A 19892-nucleotide genomic window follows, 5' to 3' on the forward strand; every position below is an offset into this window, starting at 1 on the left:
ATAGAGAAGGGTATTTCAAATTCTTTGGACTGCTGGACTGGCTGCTTGGGCACTGACAGCTCAGCATCCCCAGAGGTAAGTACAGAGGGGACAGTGTACGATGTTGATTCACTTTCCATTTTTTCTGTAAGGGTGAAAACTTTAAGTAGCCAATTTTATACCTTGTGTATCAGGCTTCTAGGTGAATTTAGCTTGCATTTGAAATGCTTGTTACCTTCTTTGGGGCAGATCTTTACTATTTTTACATGTTTCCGCACTCATTTTGTGCAGAAAAGTAGTTCTGATGCAAATAAATATATGTGTACATGAGCCTTTAGTGATCAAATACAGTTTAATTTATTGCAATCAAACCCAGTTCTATTCAGGTGTAATTGACCATCAAGTAAGTCCCAGCCTTACACCCTACTTCTGCAGTAACATACAATTTTTCAGGAAAGGCTTTCGGGGTATGTCCCCTTCATCAAGGTCCAAGCAGTACTGATTCACAAAAGTTTTAGCAACACTGTGAATCAGTACTGCTTGGACCTTGATGAAGGGGACATACCCCAAAAGCTTATCCTGAAAAATTGTATGTTAATGCAAATAAAAAATGTATCATGAACAGTACTCAATTGTAAATACATATTCGCCAGCACACCAAGGATCTTGCAAAAGCAGTCCAAAACTTTTATTCAAGTTACGATCACATCAAATAAAATTGCAACGTTTCGGAGCCGCACAGGACCCCTTCGTCAGGCATGCGATAGGGTCCTGTGTGGTTCCGAAACGTTGCACTTTTTTTTGATGTGATCATAACTTGAATAAAAGTTTTGGACTGCTTTTGCAAGATCCTTGGTGTGCTGGCGAATATTATTTACTTGTAACTAATCCATTTGCCAACTGGTGATCGATTCAGCACCCAACATATAGGAGCCTACAAACCAGGAAGGTGTGCGATAGGAATATGAACTATACAGTACTCAATTGTCTCTGTCGCAAGTGCACTAATACGGCTACAATCACCTCAACCCTACTTCTGCAATGATATAGCTAAGCAAGAGCATGGCTCAGCCTAGACTGTCACGATCCATCATAGGGAGATTACAGGAGCAGCAATTTCACCCTAGGACAGGACTACAGAACACCTCCCCTCTTCTCTGTACCATAAGGAGGGAGGTGTTGGGTAGTTCAGAGATTGCTGTGAACAATGTAACTGCAATCTAGGACCAGCATTAGATTACAGAGCTGCGACCAGCATTAGATTACAGAGCTAAGAAAGAGCATGGCTCAACCTCGACTGTCACGATCCATCATAGAGAGATTACAGGAGCAGCAATTTTACCCTAAGACAGGACTACAGAACACCTCCCCTCTTCTCTGTACCATAAGGAGGGAGGTGTTGGGTAGTTCAGAGATTGCTGTGAACAATGTAACTGCAATCTAGGACCAGCATTAGATTACAGAGCTGCGAGTCTAAAGCACTGGAGGCCAGTATTGCAGCCAGCCTTTTTTTTTGTTTTAGAGTCTGCTGGGGAATGTTTTTTTTTTCAGATTTCCATTTCCACATCGTAACTGACGCATTTACTACTGACCTCCTTTATACCTACCTTTTTGTTTTCAGGATCTCTCTGAGCCCACTCAAGTAGATTGTGATAGACATTCCCATCATAGGTCCCAAGAGCAGACATTAGCTGTTGATCTGTGTAGTCAAAAGCGTCGACCAACAAAACTGCATCTTTCCTGGAAAAGAAACCCCATCATTGTAAAATCACACTACTGTACACAATTGAAGGTGGGGGAGGGGGGGGGTTAATCTGTCAACAAGAACTACCTACTGACCACACTATAGCCTTGCAAACTGATATTAATACGGGTGCAATCCACAACCACAGTTACCTCCATTATGGACAGGTATACGGTTCTGCTCAATTTAAAATCAGAGCTCCACCCAAAAAGGGGAAGCGCCACTTGTTCACACCCCCCCCGCCACATTTGGCACTTTTTTAGGGGGGGGGCGGATACCTGTAAGAACCAGATACCCGCTCCCACTTCCAGGTAAAATCTCTGCACATTGATCACAGCGATTTACGGGAATTCCCGGCCCTTCCTCCTTACCTCCCCCCCAGCTGCCTTCTTGGAGACACACAGGTCCCAGAAGGCCACGGGACCATTCAGAAAGCGCAGCACAACTCGTGAATGCGCAGTAGGAGTCAGGCTGTGAAGCTGCAAGGCTTCCCTTCGTGAAGATGCCAGGGCCTGCACCCACAGCCGATGGACTTATCGGCTAGGGGTGCAGACATCATGGCAGTGTTAATTTTGTAGATTAAAATAATTTAGTTGACTAAATTAATACTATTTTAGTCGACTAAAACACAAATAAAACTAAAACAATTGAGATTACTAAAATACGACTAAAACCAAAATGGCATTTTTGTCAAAAGGCTAAAATACAACTAAAACTAAAATGGCATTTTAGTCAAAAGACTAACTGACTTAATTGAAATTTGATGTCAAAATAACACTGCTCTATGGCCTCTACCACATACGAATATGTAGGAGTTATCTACTAAGCTGCTAAAAGAAAAATAAATTAAGAAAAAAAGGCTTTTTCTATTTTTTTTATTCAGGTAATATATGCAATGGCATTACAGCCAACAGAGTTTACGTTGGGGTTTTTATATTTTCAAACATGCTTATCAAAAAGCAATATATTGGTTTGTTTATGAAACTTGGTTTTATATATAAAGACCTTATATATCCCAACGACTAAATCTGTGTCTGCAGTGCATGTTCAAACCTTAATGCCGTAAAAAAATAACATGTTGTTAGATTTTTACTCCCGGAGTATATAGTGAGTTTGGCAATTCTAAAGAGAAGCTTAAATAATGCATTAAAGTTTAACTAAACCCATTCTATTTTAGGCGACTAAAATGTACTGGAGATTTTAGTTGACTAAAATAGAACTAAAAACCAAAACAATTAAGATGACTAAAATACAACTAAAATGGCATTTTAGTCAAAAGATTATAACTAAAACTACATTGAAATTTGATGTCAAAATGAACACTACATCGCGGGATACCTGGACAGGTAAGTGTCCTTATATTAAAAGTCAGCAGCTACAGTATTTGTGGCTGCTGACTTTTAATTATTTTTTTTTTTTTTACAGGCTGTAACTCCTTTCATTCCCCATACCAGGATTTCCTAATCTTTGACCAGTCATGCCCTCATGGCAACCATTGTACTGGTATTGTACAGGTATCAACTGTTCTATAACATTACATAATTCTCCTACATTGCAAGGATCCAGTCCTCATCAAAAGTCTAAAGCCGAAAGAAGGTGACACTTGTTTTTTTTTTTTTGAGTTCAAAAATACAACAGATAATATTACTACAGCCATATAAAAACAGCATTTCTTTGTTCTAAAGTGCATTAATCTGACAATTGCTAAACCTGACTCCCCTAGAAAGGTTTGTTTCGCCACCCAGGCTACACCACCTATACTGTCATCACTATAAAACGTGAAAAGGGGCGCTGTTATGGTAATACACCAAAAATACCTGAAATAGAAAAGCAGCTCCCACCAATTCAAGTACTCGTGTGCTTGTAAAATAATTATATATATAAAAAATGGTGCGCTAATCAAAGTATAAATGGTATAAAAAATATATATGTGGCTCTGTTGTGCAAGGATAGCCAATAATGTGCAAATAGTGAATATAAATATATATAAAATCAATCAATCTCTAAAGTAATTATTCCTTCAGTAAAATTCAATCAGTGATTCAATCGTATCTCAACCTTGTGCAAAATAGCAACTCTTGTGGAGGCTGTGTCCTCTGCACCCGCTTCCCTAACGAAGCCGACGGCTCAGTGTGGGATCGGGTCAGATCGGCATTAAAAAGGGTATGTATACTGATTTCTTCTTTATAGGGCTAGATAGGATAGTGTTAAATTGTGGATGTCTGTAGATGCAGGGATTTTAGTGTTACGTTGAACTTCTACTTTAAATCCCCTTTCTTCCGCAATCTGATGCTCATTTTGAACTTCAGCGAGTCGTCTTCACCAAATCTAGATGCCTAATTGCATTGAGTTGCTGCCATGTGATTGGCTGATTAGCAATTTGGGTTACCAAGCAATTGAACAGGTGTACCTAATAAAGTGGCCAGTGAGTATGTTGATGTGAAAGGTAAACATAGGGCTAGAAGAGTAAAGTAACAGTTGATTAATTGATGAAGTAATTGATGGTACAGGAGTCAGAAAAGTTTATGACAGTATTGAGAGGATGGAAAGGGTGCACTAAACAAGATAGCTTTGACTTTGCTCTGGTTCAGTGTTTTGGCACATTCACTGAGTAGGGAGTGAAGTCACAGCCTGCTAAAATGCAGAAAGGTTAAAGAGGTTCCAGACTATATACAGCGGGGATCGAAAGTTTGGGCACCCCAGGTAAAACATTGTATTAATGTGCATAAGAAGCCAAGGAAAGATGGAAAATCTCCAAAAGGCATCAAATTACAGATTAGACATTCTTATAATATGTCAACAAAAGTTAGATTTTATTTCCATCATTTACACTTTCAAAATAACAGAAAACAAAAAAATGGCGTCTGCAAAAGTTTGGGCACCCTGCAGAGTTAATGTCTTGTACTGCCCCCTTTGGAAAGTATCAAAGCTTGTAAACGCTTTTTGTAGCCAGCCAAGAGTCTTTCAATTCTTGTTTGAGGTATCTTTGCCCATTCTTCCTTACAAAAGTCTTCCAGTTCTTTGAGATTTCTGGGCTGTCTGTCACGCACTGCTCTTTTAAGGTCTATCCATAGATTTTCAATTATGTTGAGGTCAGGAGATTGTGAAGGCCATGGCAAAACCTTCAGTTTATGCCTCTTGATGTAATCCCCCGTGGATTTCGAGGTGTGTCTAGGATCAGTATCCATTTGTAGAAGCCATCCTCTCTTTATCTTCAGCTTTTTCACAGATGGCATCAAGTTACCATCCACTGGCTGCAATACAACCCCAAAGCATGATTGATCCACCCCCATGCTTAACAGTTGGACAGAGGTTCTTTTCATTAAATTCTGTGCCCCTTCTTCTCCAAACGTACCTTTGCTCATTCCGGCCAAAAAGTTCAATTTTAACCTCATCGGTCCACAGAACTTGTTTCCAAAATGCATCAGGCTTGTCTATATGTTCATTTGCAAAGTTCAAATGCTGATTTTTGTGGTGAGGACGTAGAAGAGGTTTTCTTCTGATGACTCTTCCATGAAGACCATATTTGTACAAGTATCTCTTTATAGTGGAATAGTGTACCACAACTCCAGTGTCTGCCAGATCTTTCTGGAGGGATTGTGCTGTCAAACGTGGGTTTTAAATTGTTTTTCTCACAATCCTGCGAACTGTTATGTCTGATATTTTTTTTGGTCTTCCAGATCTTGCTTTAACTTCCACTGTTCCTGATGACTGCCATTTCTTAATTACATTCCGAACAGAGGATAATGACATCTGAAAACGCTTTGCTATCTTCTTATAGCCTTCTCCAGCTTTGTGAGCTTCAACTATTTTCAGTTTCAGTTTTCTAGACAACTGCTTAGAAGATCCCATGGTGCTGATTGTTGGGGCAAGGTCAGATGAGTCTGGGCATTTAAAACCTTAGAGATTGACATCACCTGGTCTTCCCAGATGATGATTGAGAACAATCCATGACACTGGCAGGTCTCAGCCTTGCAAAGGGGGCAGTACATGCTATCAATTCTGCAGGGTGCCCAAACTTTTGCAGATGCCATTTTTTTGTTTTTTGTAATTTTGAAAGTGTCAATGATGGAAATAAAATCTAACTTTTGTTGACATATTATAACAATGTCTAATCTGTAATTTGATGCCTTTTGGAGATTTTTTCCATCTTTCCTTGGCTTCTTTATGCACATTAATACAAATTTTTACCTGGGGTGCCCACACTTTCGATCCCTACTGTACTTTAAGCAACTGCTATAAGGTTGTCCTCCTGACCATTACCACAGAGCCTCACTTAGTAGTACCCATAATAAGATGAGTTCTATGGTTATTACACGCTTTTGGACATGTGTGCCTGTAGTAGAAGATCCCAAGTATTCATTTACTGGGCAACATGTCAGACGATTCTCCAACAAAAAGCTATACATAGGGGAAACGTACTGCTGTTTATCAGCTTAGACCAATGTAACTATGGATTTATATTACCTGGCCGATCACCCAGGAAGATTAAAATCACTGTAGTAGTCACAGCTACTACAGTGATCTCCACTTCGGGTCCAGTGGCAAGAAGCTGCCCTGTTAACACAGGAGTTCATCCACTTGGCATTAGTGCCATTCAGAGAGTGCTTGTGTTTTCTCAGTGAATACAAAGCATTCTATCTTGGAGGAGGTGGAGAGGCACAATCTCCACCTCACCCAATCGGAGAATGCTTTGCATTCATTGAAAAAAAATGCAAAGCCTTCTTTGAAAGGTGCCTGGGCCGAGCAAGCAACCTTCTGTGTTCAAGAATGCAGAAGGGCAGCCCCTGGGCATGGGACCTGGAAGCTAGTTAACATTCTGCCAGTGACTCTCCCTGAAGTTTATGAATCCTATAGCGGTTGTAAAAGAGAAACACAGGAAGTGAGAAGGATAGATCCCTGGTGCCGCACATCCACAGAGTCCTATGGTGGTAATGAGGGAGACAACCTCAGCTTGTGCAAGAAGAGAGGATAGATCCCTGATGCCACACATCCACGGAGTCCTATGGTGGTAATGAGGGAGACAACCTCACCCTGGTGAGGCTGGGAAAGAAGAGAGGATAGATCCCTGGTGCCGCACATCCATGGAGTCCTATGGTGGTAATGAGGGAGACAACCTCACCCTGGTGAGGCTGGGAAAGAAGAGAGGATAGATCCCTGGTGCCACACATCCATGGAGTCCTATGGTGGTAATGAGGGAGACAACCTCACCCTGGTGAGGCTGGGAAAGAAGAGAGGATAGATCTCTGGTGCCGCACATCCACGGAGTCCTATGATGGTAATGAGGGAGACAACCTAAGCCTGGGCTGAGGCTAGGAAAGAAGAGAGGATAGATCCCTGGTGCCGCACATCTACACAGTCCTATGGTGGTAATGAGGGAGACAACCTCAGCCTGGGCTGAGGCTAGGAAAGAAGAGAGGATAGATCCCTGGTGCCGCACATCTACGGATTCCTATGGTGGTAATGAGGGAGACAACCTCAGCCTGGGCTGAGTCTGGGAAAGAAGAGAGGATAGAACCTTGGTGCTGCACATCCATGGAGTCCTATGGTAGTAATGAGAGAGACAACCTAAGCCTGCTCCCGCCAGGCCACGCCTCCAACATGTTTTCCTTCACCCGTGGGGTGGAACGAAACACGTTGTGGGCATGGCCCGGCGGTAGCCCAGGCTGAGGATGTCTCTCTCATTACTACCATAGGACTCCGTGGATGTGTGGCACCAGGGAGCTATCTTCTCTTCTTTCCATTGACTACAGAAGCTGGGATGAGCTCCATAACTTGCTGGCACTCCTGCAGCAGATGCGACCTCACCCACACTACTCCCCACAGTGTCTGAGCCTCAGCGGCACACTAATAAATCATGGGTCAAAGTGAGAAGGATACCTAGCTCCACCCTCCCTCCCACCTCCTGGGCTATCGGTGAGTACACAGCGGGTCTTGTGATATTCGGCTGTCCTATAGCAGCTAAAAGCTACAAGGGTTCAGCCAGAACTTGTGCAAGAAAAAAAAGTCTCTAAAGCAATGGCTGCACTTTCAACACTAACAAGAGTTATGCAAAACTGTGCACTAATGTACTCACGACTATTTCCCCAAACCACACTCCTGTACTGTCCTGGCACGCATTACCGCACTCGCATGCTGCCACTGTACCAAAGTGTATTTCTGTATTTGGCCTTTTTATTGAACAAGCTCACTTTTGCTAATTCCTTTAAAATGCAGAGCAACACTGCAGTGTACAGCAGATAGCAGTGTATGCTCCCTATTATAAATAGAGAATCAGTATAGTTACTTTGGATTGCAATCAACAGCAGGTAAGATCCTCACTTTTTACTCACCGGAGGTCTGCCAGGAGGCCAAGGTAGGCTGTAGTGGCCAGGTCCAGCTGTTTCCCTGACAAGTAACCATGTTGTAGAAAATCACCGGCATTTGTGAATATTCCATGCAAAGCATACAGGTCACAGAGGCGCTTGAGAACAGTTTTAATTTCAGGTTGAGTAGACAAGGAGCTCACAGCAGAGGTGAAAGTCTTCACAATTAAGTAATGTATGTGGGCCTGAAAGATAACACACCATGTTTATTGAATTTTTACTGTTAATTCCTATCATTAACATTAGCAGTTAACATGAGCCATTAAACCCTTCAGCATGAGTTACTGTATGTAACTTAAAGCAGATAGAGGTTAGATAGAGATAGATGGAGAGATTTGATAGAGTCTGCCATGTAGCCAGGTGGGCTAGCATTTTTTCATCGAGAAGACCCCTGCATAAGAAAATTTGGGTTTTGAACTTTGCTTAGCCTTTTATTAAAGCTTTTAACAACCCAGTTTGGACTGACATGTGTCACTAAAATTCATCTGCCACTCTGAGCCAAGCAACCCTCATATCACAGTATATAGATCCTGGTGTGTTAGCTTTGTAAATTGAGCCTATTGTGTATTCCCGTCTTACATAGAGATCTTTACACTACAGATATCTCCCTCACCTTACACACCTTGTCCTCCTGCACAATAAATACTTCCCTTGTTTAACCCAACTACTGTAGATTTTTTTCTAATGCCCACCTAACTTCCTGCCCCCTGGACCCTGTTCCTTCTCAAATACTACGGCCACCCTCTGGCTCTATCCTACACTCTTTAACTCATATCTTCAACCTCTCCCTCTCCACTGGCATCTTCCCCAACTCTCTAAAACATGTGCTAGTAACTCCCATACCAAAGAAAGCCTCACTAGACCCCACCAATCTTAATAACTTAAGACCCATCTCCTTACTCCCTTTTGCTTCCAAACTCCTTGAACGTTTAGTCTACAACTGCCTGAGCAAGCACCTCATTGAGAATAACCTTCTTGATCCCCTTCAGTCTGGATTCCGCCGGCAACACTCCACAGAAACTTCTCTCCTAAAACTTACAAATTACTTACTAACAGCTAAAACCAATGGTCACTACTCAATACTCTTGGACCTCTCTGCTGCCTTTGATACTGTTGACCACCCCCTTCTTCTCAAAAAACTCAGTTTGCTCGATCTCTGTGACTGTGCTCTCCGCTGGTTCGAATCTTACCTATCTCACCGCACCTTCAGTGTCACTTACAATTCCACTTACTCCTCTGTCAAGATCAATGGAACAACTATCAGTCCTTCTACACATGCCAGGGTGCTAGGGGTAACCTTGGACTCTGCACTGTCCTTTCAGGCTCACATCCAATCCCTGTCCAAATCATGCCGCCTTAACCTACGCAACATCGCTAGAATACGGCCCTTTTTAACCAATGACACCACCAAGCTTTTAATTCACTCCCTGGTTATCTCTCGCCTCGACTATTGCAACTCCCTCCTCATTGGATTACCCTTACATAGATTATCCCCCCTTCAATCCATGATGAATGCTGCTGCAAGACTTATCCACCTTACCAACCGTTCAGTGTCCTCCACCCCACTCTGCCAATCCCTTCACTGGCTTCCACTCACCCAATGAATACAATTCAAAGTACTAACAACAGTTTACAAAGCCATCCACAACTCTGCCCCCAGCTACATCACTAACCTGATCTCAAAATATCAACCAAGCTGCTCTCTTCGGTCCTCCCAAGACCTCCAGCTCTCTAAATCCCTTGTCACCTCCTCCCATGCTCACCTCCAATATTTCTCCAGAGCTTCTCCCATTCTTTGGAACTCTCTACCCCAATCTGTCCGACTGTCCCTTAACCGCTTGCCGACCGCCGCAAGTAGATATACTGCGGCGGTCAGCCCCTCACAGGCAAAGTGACGAAATAAACGTCACTAGCCTGTGAGGCTCTGGGGAGCGAGCGCGCGCCGCCGGAGGCGAGCTCCCGCGCGGTCACGGACCCCCCCGCGCGTGTGACCGGCGGACCCGATGTCCGCCGGTCACTCTGCGATCGTCAGGGGAGAGGGAGAAAGGCAGGCAGCTTGTGTAAACAAGCTGCCTGTCATTCTCCCCTGTGTAGAAACACTGATCATACGGTTCTACTATGTAGGACCGTTGATCAGTGTTCCTACAGCTCAAGCCACAGCCAATCACAGTTAGAATCACGCCCCTAGGGACATACACAGCCCCTCCCTCTCAAATAAAGTTAACCCCTTCACTGCCAGTGTAATTTTACAGTAACAGTGCATATATATAGCACTGATTACTGTAGAAATGTCACTGGTAACCCCAAAAGTGTCAAAAATGTCAGTCAAGGGTCCGATCTGTCTGCCCCAATGAAGCAGTACCGCAAAAAAATCGCAGATCGCCGCCATTACGCGCTAAAAAAAAAAAACAACAAAAATGACAAAAATCTTTCCCTTTGTTAGTAAACGCGATAACTTTTGCGCAAACCAATCAAAATACGCTTTTTGCAATTTTTTTTACCAAACATATGTAGCATAAAACAAATTGGCCAAAAATGTTAAAAAATTTAGATTTTTACATTTTTCTTGGGGGGAATTTCATATAAAAAAATTTGAAAAATATTGTTATTTTTGCAAAATTGACGCTCTTTTTTTGTTTATAGCGCGTGATCAAAAAATCGCACAGGTGATCAAATACCACCAAAAGAAGCTCTGTTTGTGGGAAAAAAAGGACGTAAAATTCGTTTAGGTACAGCGTTGCACGACCGCGCAATTGTTAAAGTCACACAGTGCCGAATCGCAAAATACCCCCTGGTCTTTTAGCAGCCAAATCCTCCGGGGCTTAAGTGGTTAATCTATCCATCTTTAGACGATCCCTGAAAACCCTTCTCTTTAAAGAAGCCTACCCGGCTACTAACTAATAACACTTTCACTTTCTCCATCAGCTCATTCCCCACAGCTACAGTATTACCTTTTGTATCAATTGACCCTCCCTTTTAGATTGTAAGCTCTAACGAGCAGGGCCCTCTGATTCCTCTTGTTCCAAATTGTATTGTAACTGTAATGTCTGCCTTCATTTTGTTAAGCGCTGCGCAAACTGTTGGCGCTATATAAATCCTATATAATAATAAAATAATAATAATAACATAAGATGGGTAAGCTAAGATCTTAGGCACTAACTATTGATGCCTTCAAAAGCTCTACGGATGTGCTGTTCCATGCCACATATTGCTCAGTTCCAGACTGTACTAAACGGTGCAGTTTGCTTGCTGCAGCTGCGATATGCCTGGAAAAGAAAATATTACATGATTATTTATTATGTCGTTATTACCATAGACTGGCATGCTCATCCAAACTGCTAATGGAAATAGCAACAGTGACGTGCAAACACATTGGGGTTGATTTACTAAAGGCAAAAAGACTGTGCACTCTGCAAGTGCAGTTGCTCCAGAGCTTAGTGAATGAGGTAAAGTTTCACTTTGCAAAAAGTACCCAATCATGTAGCATTTTTGCTTGCACATGATTGGATGATGGAAGTTAGCAGAGCTTTTGCTCATTTACTAAGCTCTGGAGCAACAGCTCTTGCAAAGTGCAGTGTATTTGCCTTTAGTAAATCAACCCCATTGCAACCAATCAGGGTTCAAGATAATTCACTTTAAATTAAGTAAAAACTTGCCATGCACGTTACAATTTGATTTACCTAAAGTCTGTTTTACATACAATATTCATTACAGTTTGATACTGGCACTACATTTCTGATAGGTTTTATTATATTGTAGGTTTTATTGGAAACCCAATTTCAGGACTTTTACATTGGCATATTGACACTTGGCAGAAAAAAAAAAAAAAAAAACACCAAACAACCAACACACTCTAAAAACACATCACTAATCTATCTCAATAATTTTCCTTCCATGAGCCTCAACAGCAAGGCAGGAAAACTGCTGTTTATGGATTTTCTTTTTACAGCAATACTTTGCAGCTCTGTGGTGTTACCAGGACTGATTAAAAATTTATTTTTTTAAAATGCAGTCAAACATAAAAACCATGAGGTCACTGGTATTCTCATGTAGAACTTATATTATGCATATCTAGCAAAGAACCCAAGTCTTTTTTAACCCCTTCAGCCCCAGAAGGATTTGCCCCCTTAATGACTAGGCCATTTTTTGCGATTCGGCACTGCGTTATATTTAACGGAAAATTGCGCGGTCTTGCGACGCTGTACCCAAATAAAATTGATGTCATTTTTTCCCCACAAATAGAGCTTTCATTTGATCACCTCTGCGGTTTTTAGATTTTGCGCTATAAACAAAAAAAGAGTGACAATTTTGAAGAAAAAAAACGCCATATTTTTTACTTTCTGTTTTAAAACATTCCCAATAAAAACATTTTAAACATGTATTTTTTTATCAGTTTAGGCCAATTTGTATTCTGCTACATATTTTTGGTAAAAAAAATCCCAAAAAGCGTATTTTAATTGATTTGTGCAAAAGTTATAGCATTTACAAACTACGGGATAGATTTTTGGACTTTTTATTTATTTATTTTTTTATTAGTAATGGCATTGATCTGTGATTTTTAGCAGGACTGCGACACTGCGGCGGACAAATCGGACCCCTAACTGACATTTTTTACACTTTTTGGGAACACTAATACAGTAATCAGTGCTAAATAATATGCACTGTTACTGTATAAATGACACTGGCAGGAAAGGGGTTAATACTGGGGGTGATCAAACGGGTTAAATGTATGCCTAACTGTGCTTACTGACTGTGTGTGTGTGTGGGGGGGGGGGGGAGGGTTCTGTGACAGGCACAGACAGATCGCAGTTTCAGCTTAGCTTGCCTGTCTGAGAGAAGATCCGCCTGCTTTGTTTACATAAGCACGCGGGTTTTCTCTCAGTTTCCTGGACGATCGCGGGAGGAAGGCAGCAATCGCCGCCTCTCCTCCCATGGCCCGCCTCCCGCTGTGTCTAAACACAGCGGTAGAGCGGCTCCGGCGGCGTGCACGCGCCCCCGAAACCACATGCACTCGAGTCATGTAGTACTACGTGACTGGACGCAGCCGAGCCGCCCTGCTGCAGTAAAAAGCCGGCGGGCGGTCGGCAAGTGGTTAAAACAATTTAATGAGCTGGCCAGAACCAGCTCGTTAGGAAGTCCATTCCACATTCACAGCTTTTACTGTGAAGACGCTCTTTCATATTCGGAGATGAAATCTCTTTTCCCTCCAGATGTAAAGAGTTCTCCTCTGTGATGACCTTAAAGTGAATTGCTCAAACACCAAGTTCACTATATTGACCCCATATGTACTGCAAGTCCACCCAAAACAGATATATTTTTGGCAGATGCTAAACAGCGACACTGACAACTTCTTCGATCTCTCGGGGAGATCTCTAGATTGGTAAGATCTCTGCACCTCCTAGTTGCTGGGTCTACACACCAGCTGTGACCACAATGAGGTGTTCCTACTTTCCCTGCTAGATTCATATTTTTCATTATTGAAAGTGTAACATGAGGAGCTGAAATGTGCAAAGGTGGGCAGGAACACCCCAAATTCTCAAGTGGGCCAGGAGATCACATTGTTGGAGTATCCAAGATATAGAAAAAATCACTTGGCCTTACCCATAAATACAGAGGGGCTTATTTACTAAAGGCAAATCCACTGTGCACTTGGAAGTGCAGTCACTGGAGATCTAAGGGGAAGATCTGAAATGAGGGGAAGCTCTGCTAATTTCTATGATCCAATTATGTGCATGCAATAAAATTTTGTTTTTATTTTCCTTGCATGTCCCCCTCAGATCTACAGGGACTGCACTTGTAGTGCACAGTGGATTTGCCTTTAGTAAAAAAAAACCCCAATATGTCTGTTGAGTGGACTGGTCCTTTAAGGATAAAAATGAGTGCAGTCTCTGGCTCTAGTACAGCTGACTTGTGTTGGCAGTTGACAAATTTCTATTTGTACTAGTTCAAAAACAAAAATCCCATCACAACACACATGACCTTTGTTGGTCCTGCCGGAAATTGATTGAGGCAATAACACCCTGTGCTCTCTGCCTGAGCTGACCTCTGTCAGTTGCAATTTTTCCAGCTATTTCTGTTGCCAACAGAACACCTCCTCCTTTGTTGTGGAGAAGAGGGGAGAGGGGGAGATGTTACGTAGTCCTGTTCTGGAGTAACCATGCTGCTTCTCCATAGTTCATGTAAGGTTAAAGTATTGCTATACCCAGGAGCCTGCATGCACTATATCTGGTCTCTCACAGTACACAGAACATGGAAATGCAATTATTTTAGTAAATATAAACTGTTAAATACCTTTTCTCATCGGCAGTATATAGCAGTCTTGTGACTTCTATCAGTGTCCACCCGAGCACTGGTTGAAGCTTGTAGGAGGAGTTTTCATTTAGCTCTGAATGTCCTATGAGGTTGCATGATCCCTGACCCTTTGTCTGGACAGTGCTGATTGGCTTTGTGCTGATCACATGCACCCTCCCCAAAAAACCCCCCCAAAAAAAACACACAAACACACTCTAGCAATACACCCCAAACTGAGCATCGCATGTTTAGTAACACTTTAATGAGTGTTTCCCTAGAATAATTGTGTTGCTAGCAGGACAGAATCATAAGGTGAATATAATTGAAAAAAAGAGGCCCAAAAAATAAAAAAAAAAGACGAATGCAGCCACCACATCCAAGGATCGGTAAGCTGCAATATACTGTTACACTTTTGTTCTTTGTTCTTGATCTAGATACGCTTTAATTCTGCATAAAGGATGGAGCTAGGCACTGTAATACTGACTAATTACTGACCTGTATGCCCTGCTTTCATAGGCCTTTATATACACATCTGAATTCAGGAAGTCCAAGTGTGTGTTTGCTTGGCATCCACTGGAGAGCGGGGTAGACAGATAAGATGTAGTGCGTGGTAATGGCTTTCCTGATTGGGCAGCACCAAAACACTTAACCAAAAACCTAACAAGTACAAACAAAAATAAAATGTTCTTTAAATGAGCAGTAAAAAACTACAAGTTGGTTAAAGGAGAAACAAAAAAATATATTAAATATTATACTGTATATATATATATATATATACACACACACACACACACACACACACACACATACACACACTGCTCAACAAAAATGAAAGGAACACATTTTATTCAGAGTATAACATCAAGTAAATTAAACTCCTGGGATATTGATCTGGTCAGTTAAGTAGCAGAGGGGGTTGTTAATTGGTTTCAGCTGCTTTGGTGTTAATGAAATTAACAACAGGTGCACAAGATGGGCAACAATGAGACAACCTCCAAAACAGGAATGGTTTTACAGGTGGAGGCCACTGAAATAATATTTCCCTAATCATTTTTCTGACTGTTTTTCACTAGTTTTGGCTAGGGTCAGTGTCACTACTGGTAGCATGAGGCGATACCTGGACCCTATAGAGGTTGCACAGGCAGTCCAACTCCTCCAGGATGGCACATCAATACGCCAGAAGGTTTGCTGTGTCTCCCAGCACAGTCTCAAGAGCATGGAGGAGATTGCAGGAGACAGGCAGTTACTCTAGTGCCTCGTTTCCACTGAGTGGAACGGTTCGGGTCGATACAGTTAGGAAGGGTTAGAATGGTCCGGTCTATTCAAGTGAGCATTTCCACTGCAAGTCGGGCCACCAAGGGCCATGCGGGGTTTACACCAAATTAGGTGTTTGTTTTGTGCTTTCATTTGACGTGAGCATTGACGTTTTCCTGTCTGCCAATCAGTGGAATCTATCGTGTGACGCCAGTAGCTCCGCCCTAAGTGTACCGTACCATTTCCTATGGCCCTACACTTTCATAATGGAAACACTCAAATTAGCGTACCGTACCGAACAGACCCGAACCGATCCGCTCAGTGGAAACGAGGCATAGGAGAGCTAGACGGGCCCGTAGAAGGTCCTAACCCATTAGCAGGACCGGTATCTGTTCCTTTGTGCAAGGAGGAACAGGATGAGCTCTGCCAGAGCCCTACAAAATGACCTACAGCAGGCCCCCAGTGTGAATGTCTCTGACCAAACAATCAGAAACAGACTTCATGAGGGTGGCCTGAGGGCCCAACGTCCTCTAGTGGGCCCTGTGCTCCCTGCCCGGCATCATGGAGCTTGATTGGCATTTGCCTTTGAACACCAGAAATGGCAGGTCCACCACTGGCGCCTTGTGCTTTTCACAGATGAGAGCAGGTTCAACCTGAGCCCACGTGACAGACGTGAAATGGTCTGGAGAAGCCATGGAGAATGTTATGCTACCTGTAACATCGTTCAGCATGACCAGTTTGGTGGTGGGTCAGTGATGGTCTGGGAGGCATATCCTTGGAGGGACGCACAGACCTCTACAGGCTAGACAATGACACCCTGACTGCCATTAGGTATTAGGATGAAATCCTTGGACCCATTGTCAGACCCTACGCTGGTGCAGTGGGTCCTGGGTTCCTCCTGGTGTACGACAATGCCCGGCCTCATGTGGTGAGAGTATGCAGCCAGTTCCTGGAGGATGAAGGAATTTATACAATTGATTGGCCCCCACGCTCGCCTGACCTAAATCCAATAGAACACCTCTGGGACATTATGTTTCGGTCCATCCGACGCTGCCAGGTTGAACCTCAGTCTGTTTAGGAGCTCAGTGATGCCCTGGTCCAGATATGGAAGGAAATACCCCAGGACACCATCCGTTGTCTCATTAGGAGCATGCCCCAAATTTGTCAGGCATGCATACAAGCATGTGGGGGCCATACAAACTACTGAGTACCATTTTGAGTTGCTGCATTGAAATTTCAGCAAAATGGACTAGCCTGCTGCATCATTTTTTCACTTAAATTTTTTTGGGGTGTCTTTGAATTCAGCCCTCTGTAGGGTGATCATTTTCATCTCCATCAAACTATGTGGCATCCTTTCGTTCCTAACACATTACCCAGTCCATATCAGTATAGATACAGTATCTAGCATTAGATTTTCCCCCATTGAGATCTGATGTGTTTTCAAAGTGTTCCTTTATTTTTTTCTGAGCAGTATATATAATAATAATAATACAAATAATAAGCAATTAAATATTTATGACAGTTTATAGAAACTCTTAAAAGCTGAACTCCAGGAAAACCACTAAATATACACTAAAACATATATGGGAGCTGTTTTACATAGAAAAGGATTTGTATTTCTGTCTATTCAGTCCAGAGTGTTGCACTGCTCTGCCGAACAGCGCAACCAACCTGGTGACTCGATTTTTCTATGCCACAGGAATGCAACACAAATAGGTTACCCACCTGACCTTAGCCGGTGACTGGACCGGAAACAAGTAGCAACAGACTGAAGAGGTCATCTATCTGCTTTCTCCTCCTGTCAGTATGTTCCTAATCAGCATATGTAAATGCAGGGCACCTGACCCTCCCTGTCTGATTGCAGCTACACAGAGGATTTTATTAAGTCAAAATTTGTGTAACACTACCCCCACTTGAGCTGCTGGTAACTGGCTCTCCTACTCCTGCACAGCCAGGAAACATGCATCCTCTGCTTGCATCCAGACAAGAAGTCAGTCCCTTGGCTTGCTTTTGTTGTTTTTTTTTTAATTAGATTTTTAATTAGGGGTAACAACTTGGATAGGGTGAAGGGATATATTGGATGCCCAACTTGAATAAAAAAAAAAAAAAACAGGGATAACTTTCTTCCTACGTACAACCCCAGGCTGATTTCACTCCTGACTGCTGACAGTCTTTTAGTGTATTTTAGAAGCACAGGTCTATTACAAACTAGGAATGCTCAGTCCCTTGAAAAGTAGTACTTTGTGTAGTAAGCAACATCAAGCAGTATCTCCCACTCATCTGTTGTTGTTGTAGATCCCAGTTCTACCAACTGCAGGAACTACCAGCCCACCCAGATGCCCCTCCACCAGCCCACCCGGCTGCCCCAGAAAACTCCCAGGGCAAGGTAAAAGAAAGATTAAGTACACATGGCAGTCTTTCCCCTTGTAAGTCCCTGACTGTGCTGATGTACTCCTTGCTCCTCCTTTAAAACTATTTTAATACTGTCAGGGTCCTCCCAAGCTAGCCTGAGATCTGGTCTGAGGTTGAGGCCCCCCTCCATCTTCCACCCGACTCTCCTGCTAGCAGAACTTATCCATATTTAAGGACTGGCTCAGACACCATGCCAGGCCCACTGCTTGGGGATTGGCTGAGCTCCCCTAAGTATGCAGATCAACTGTCCTGGCCTCTGCCTTCCAGTTTCTAGAAATTTCTCAAAACTTCCAGATCCATGGGGGAGGCGCCAGAAATCTGCCTGTATGAGTCATCCAGCCCTGACACAAGACACAAGTTAAACATGAGCCAAAACAAAAATTTGCCTGTACTCATCAGTAGCACACTATAGTATAAATACCTAGTATAGCGCCCTCTCAATAAATATGATATTTTAAATAACTAAATATATTCTTGCATTTACTGGCATTTTTTTTGTTACTCTACCAGAGTTCAGCTTTAAGTCCAATTGCAGTTTGGGCTTATTATTCTTTAAAAACGATTTGAAGTATTTCAGGAGTTCATTAAACAGTAGTACCTTGCAGCTTGTAGGTGTAGGACGGTGTTTTCCCCTTCATAAGTACATGAAGCTACAACCCTGGTATAAAGTGTTGGTAGTCCGCTGAACAGAGAGAAGCCGTGACCTCCGCAAGCTTTGCGGCACACCTCCACACCACTGGAGCAAATCTCTGTAGCAAAACCTTTAAGGCCTGAAGCGATAGCGTGGAGCTAGAATGAAAGAACCCGAGATGATTTATTTATCATATGCATGTTATAAGCAGAATGCAGAGCATAGGCCATTAATCTGTCTTTTGTCCCAAAGCAAATGTATAATTCCAATACAGCTTGGAAATTTCAATAAAAACGTTTCCTGCCTTACAAGAAGCATATGTATATGATTAAATCTATGTTTGCAATAGATATGCATGTCAGTCAGTCATTTAAGTACATTGCATGTAATAATAAAGTCATATGGAAGGTAAGTACATACAGTACATACATACCCTGAGAAATAGAATACATAATAATATTCATGTACAGTGCATCCGGAAAGTATTGAAAGCGCTTCACTTTTTTCAAATTTTGTTCTGTTTCAGCCTTATTCCAAAATTAAGTAAATTCATTATTTTCCTCAAACGTATACAAGCAATACCCCATAATGACAACGTGAAATAGGTTTACTTCAAATCTTTGCAAATTTATTAAAATATAAAAAATATATATGTATATATATAACACATGTACAGACGTATTCACAGCCTTTGCTTAATACTTTGGTGAAGCACCTTTGGCACCAATTACAGCCTCAAGTATTTTTGAGTATGATGCTTCAAGCTTGGCACACTTAATTTTGGGCAGTTTCTCCCATTCTTCTTTACAGGACCTCTTAAGCACCATCAGACTGGATGGGGAGCGTCAGTGAACAGCCGTTTTCAGATCTCTCCAGAGATGTTAAATTGGGTTCAAGTCTGAGCTCTTGCTGGGCTACTCAAGGACAATCACAGAGTTGTCCTGTAGCCACTCCTTTGTTATCTTGGCTGTGTGCTTAGGGTCGTTATCCCGTTGGAAGATGAACTTTTACCCCAGTCTAAAGGTCCAGAGCGCTCTGGAGCAGGTTTTCATCAAGGATGTCTCTGTACATTGCTGCATTCATATTTCCCTTGATCCTGACTAGTCTCCCAGTTCCTGGCCCTAAAAAACATCCGCACAGCATGATGCTGACCCCGCCATGCTTCACTGTGGGGATGGTATTGGCCAGGTGATGAGGGATGCCTGGCTTCCTCCAG

At 42.5% G+C, this 19892-nt stretch overlaps 1 protein-coding gene across 2 annotated transcripts in view; it reads right to left on the reverse strand.

The window, feature by feature from the left end:
• Window positions 1–19892, reverse strand: part of LOC309561236 (peroxisomal acyl-coenzyme A oxidase 2-like) — a 74292-nt gene that overhangs the window by 1594 nt on the left and 52806 nt on the right. For both annotated transcript variants that reach the window (XM_082265030.1, XM_082265029.1), the window contains 5 exons: window positions 18644–18834; window positions 14875–15036; window positions 11249–11354; window positions 8056–8273; window positions 1587–1719 (listed from right to left, as the gene is read on the reverse strand). In XM_082265030.1, coding sequence (XP_082121156.1) covers window positions 1587–1719; window positions 8056–8273; window positions 11249–11354; window positions 14875–15036; window positions 18644–18834 — 810 coding nt within the window. The remainder of the gene's footprint in view (window positions 1–1586; window positions 1720–8055; window positions 8274–11248; window positions 11355–14874; window positions 15037–18643; window positions 18835–19892) is intronic.

Source organism: Pelophylax lessonae, assembly GCF_965119305.1.
Source record: "Pelophylax lessonae genome assembly, chromosome: 8".
Taxonomy (NCBI): Eukaryota; Metazoa; Chordata; class Amphibia; order Anura; family Ranidae; genus Pelophylax; species Pelophylax lessonae.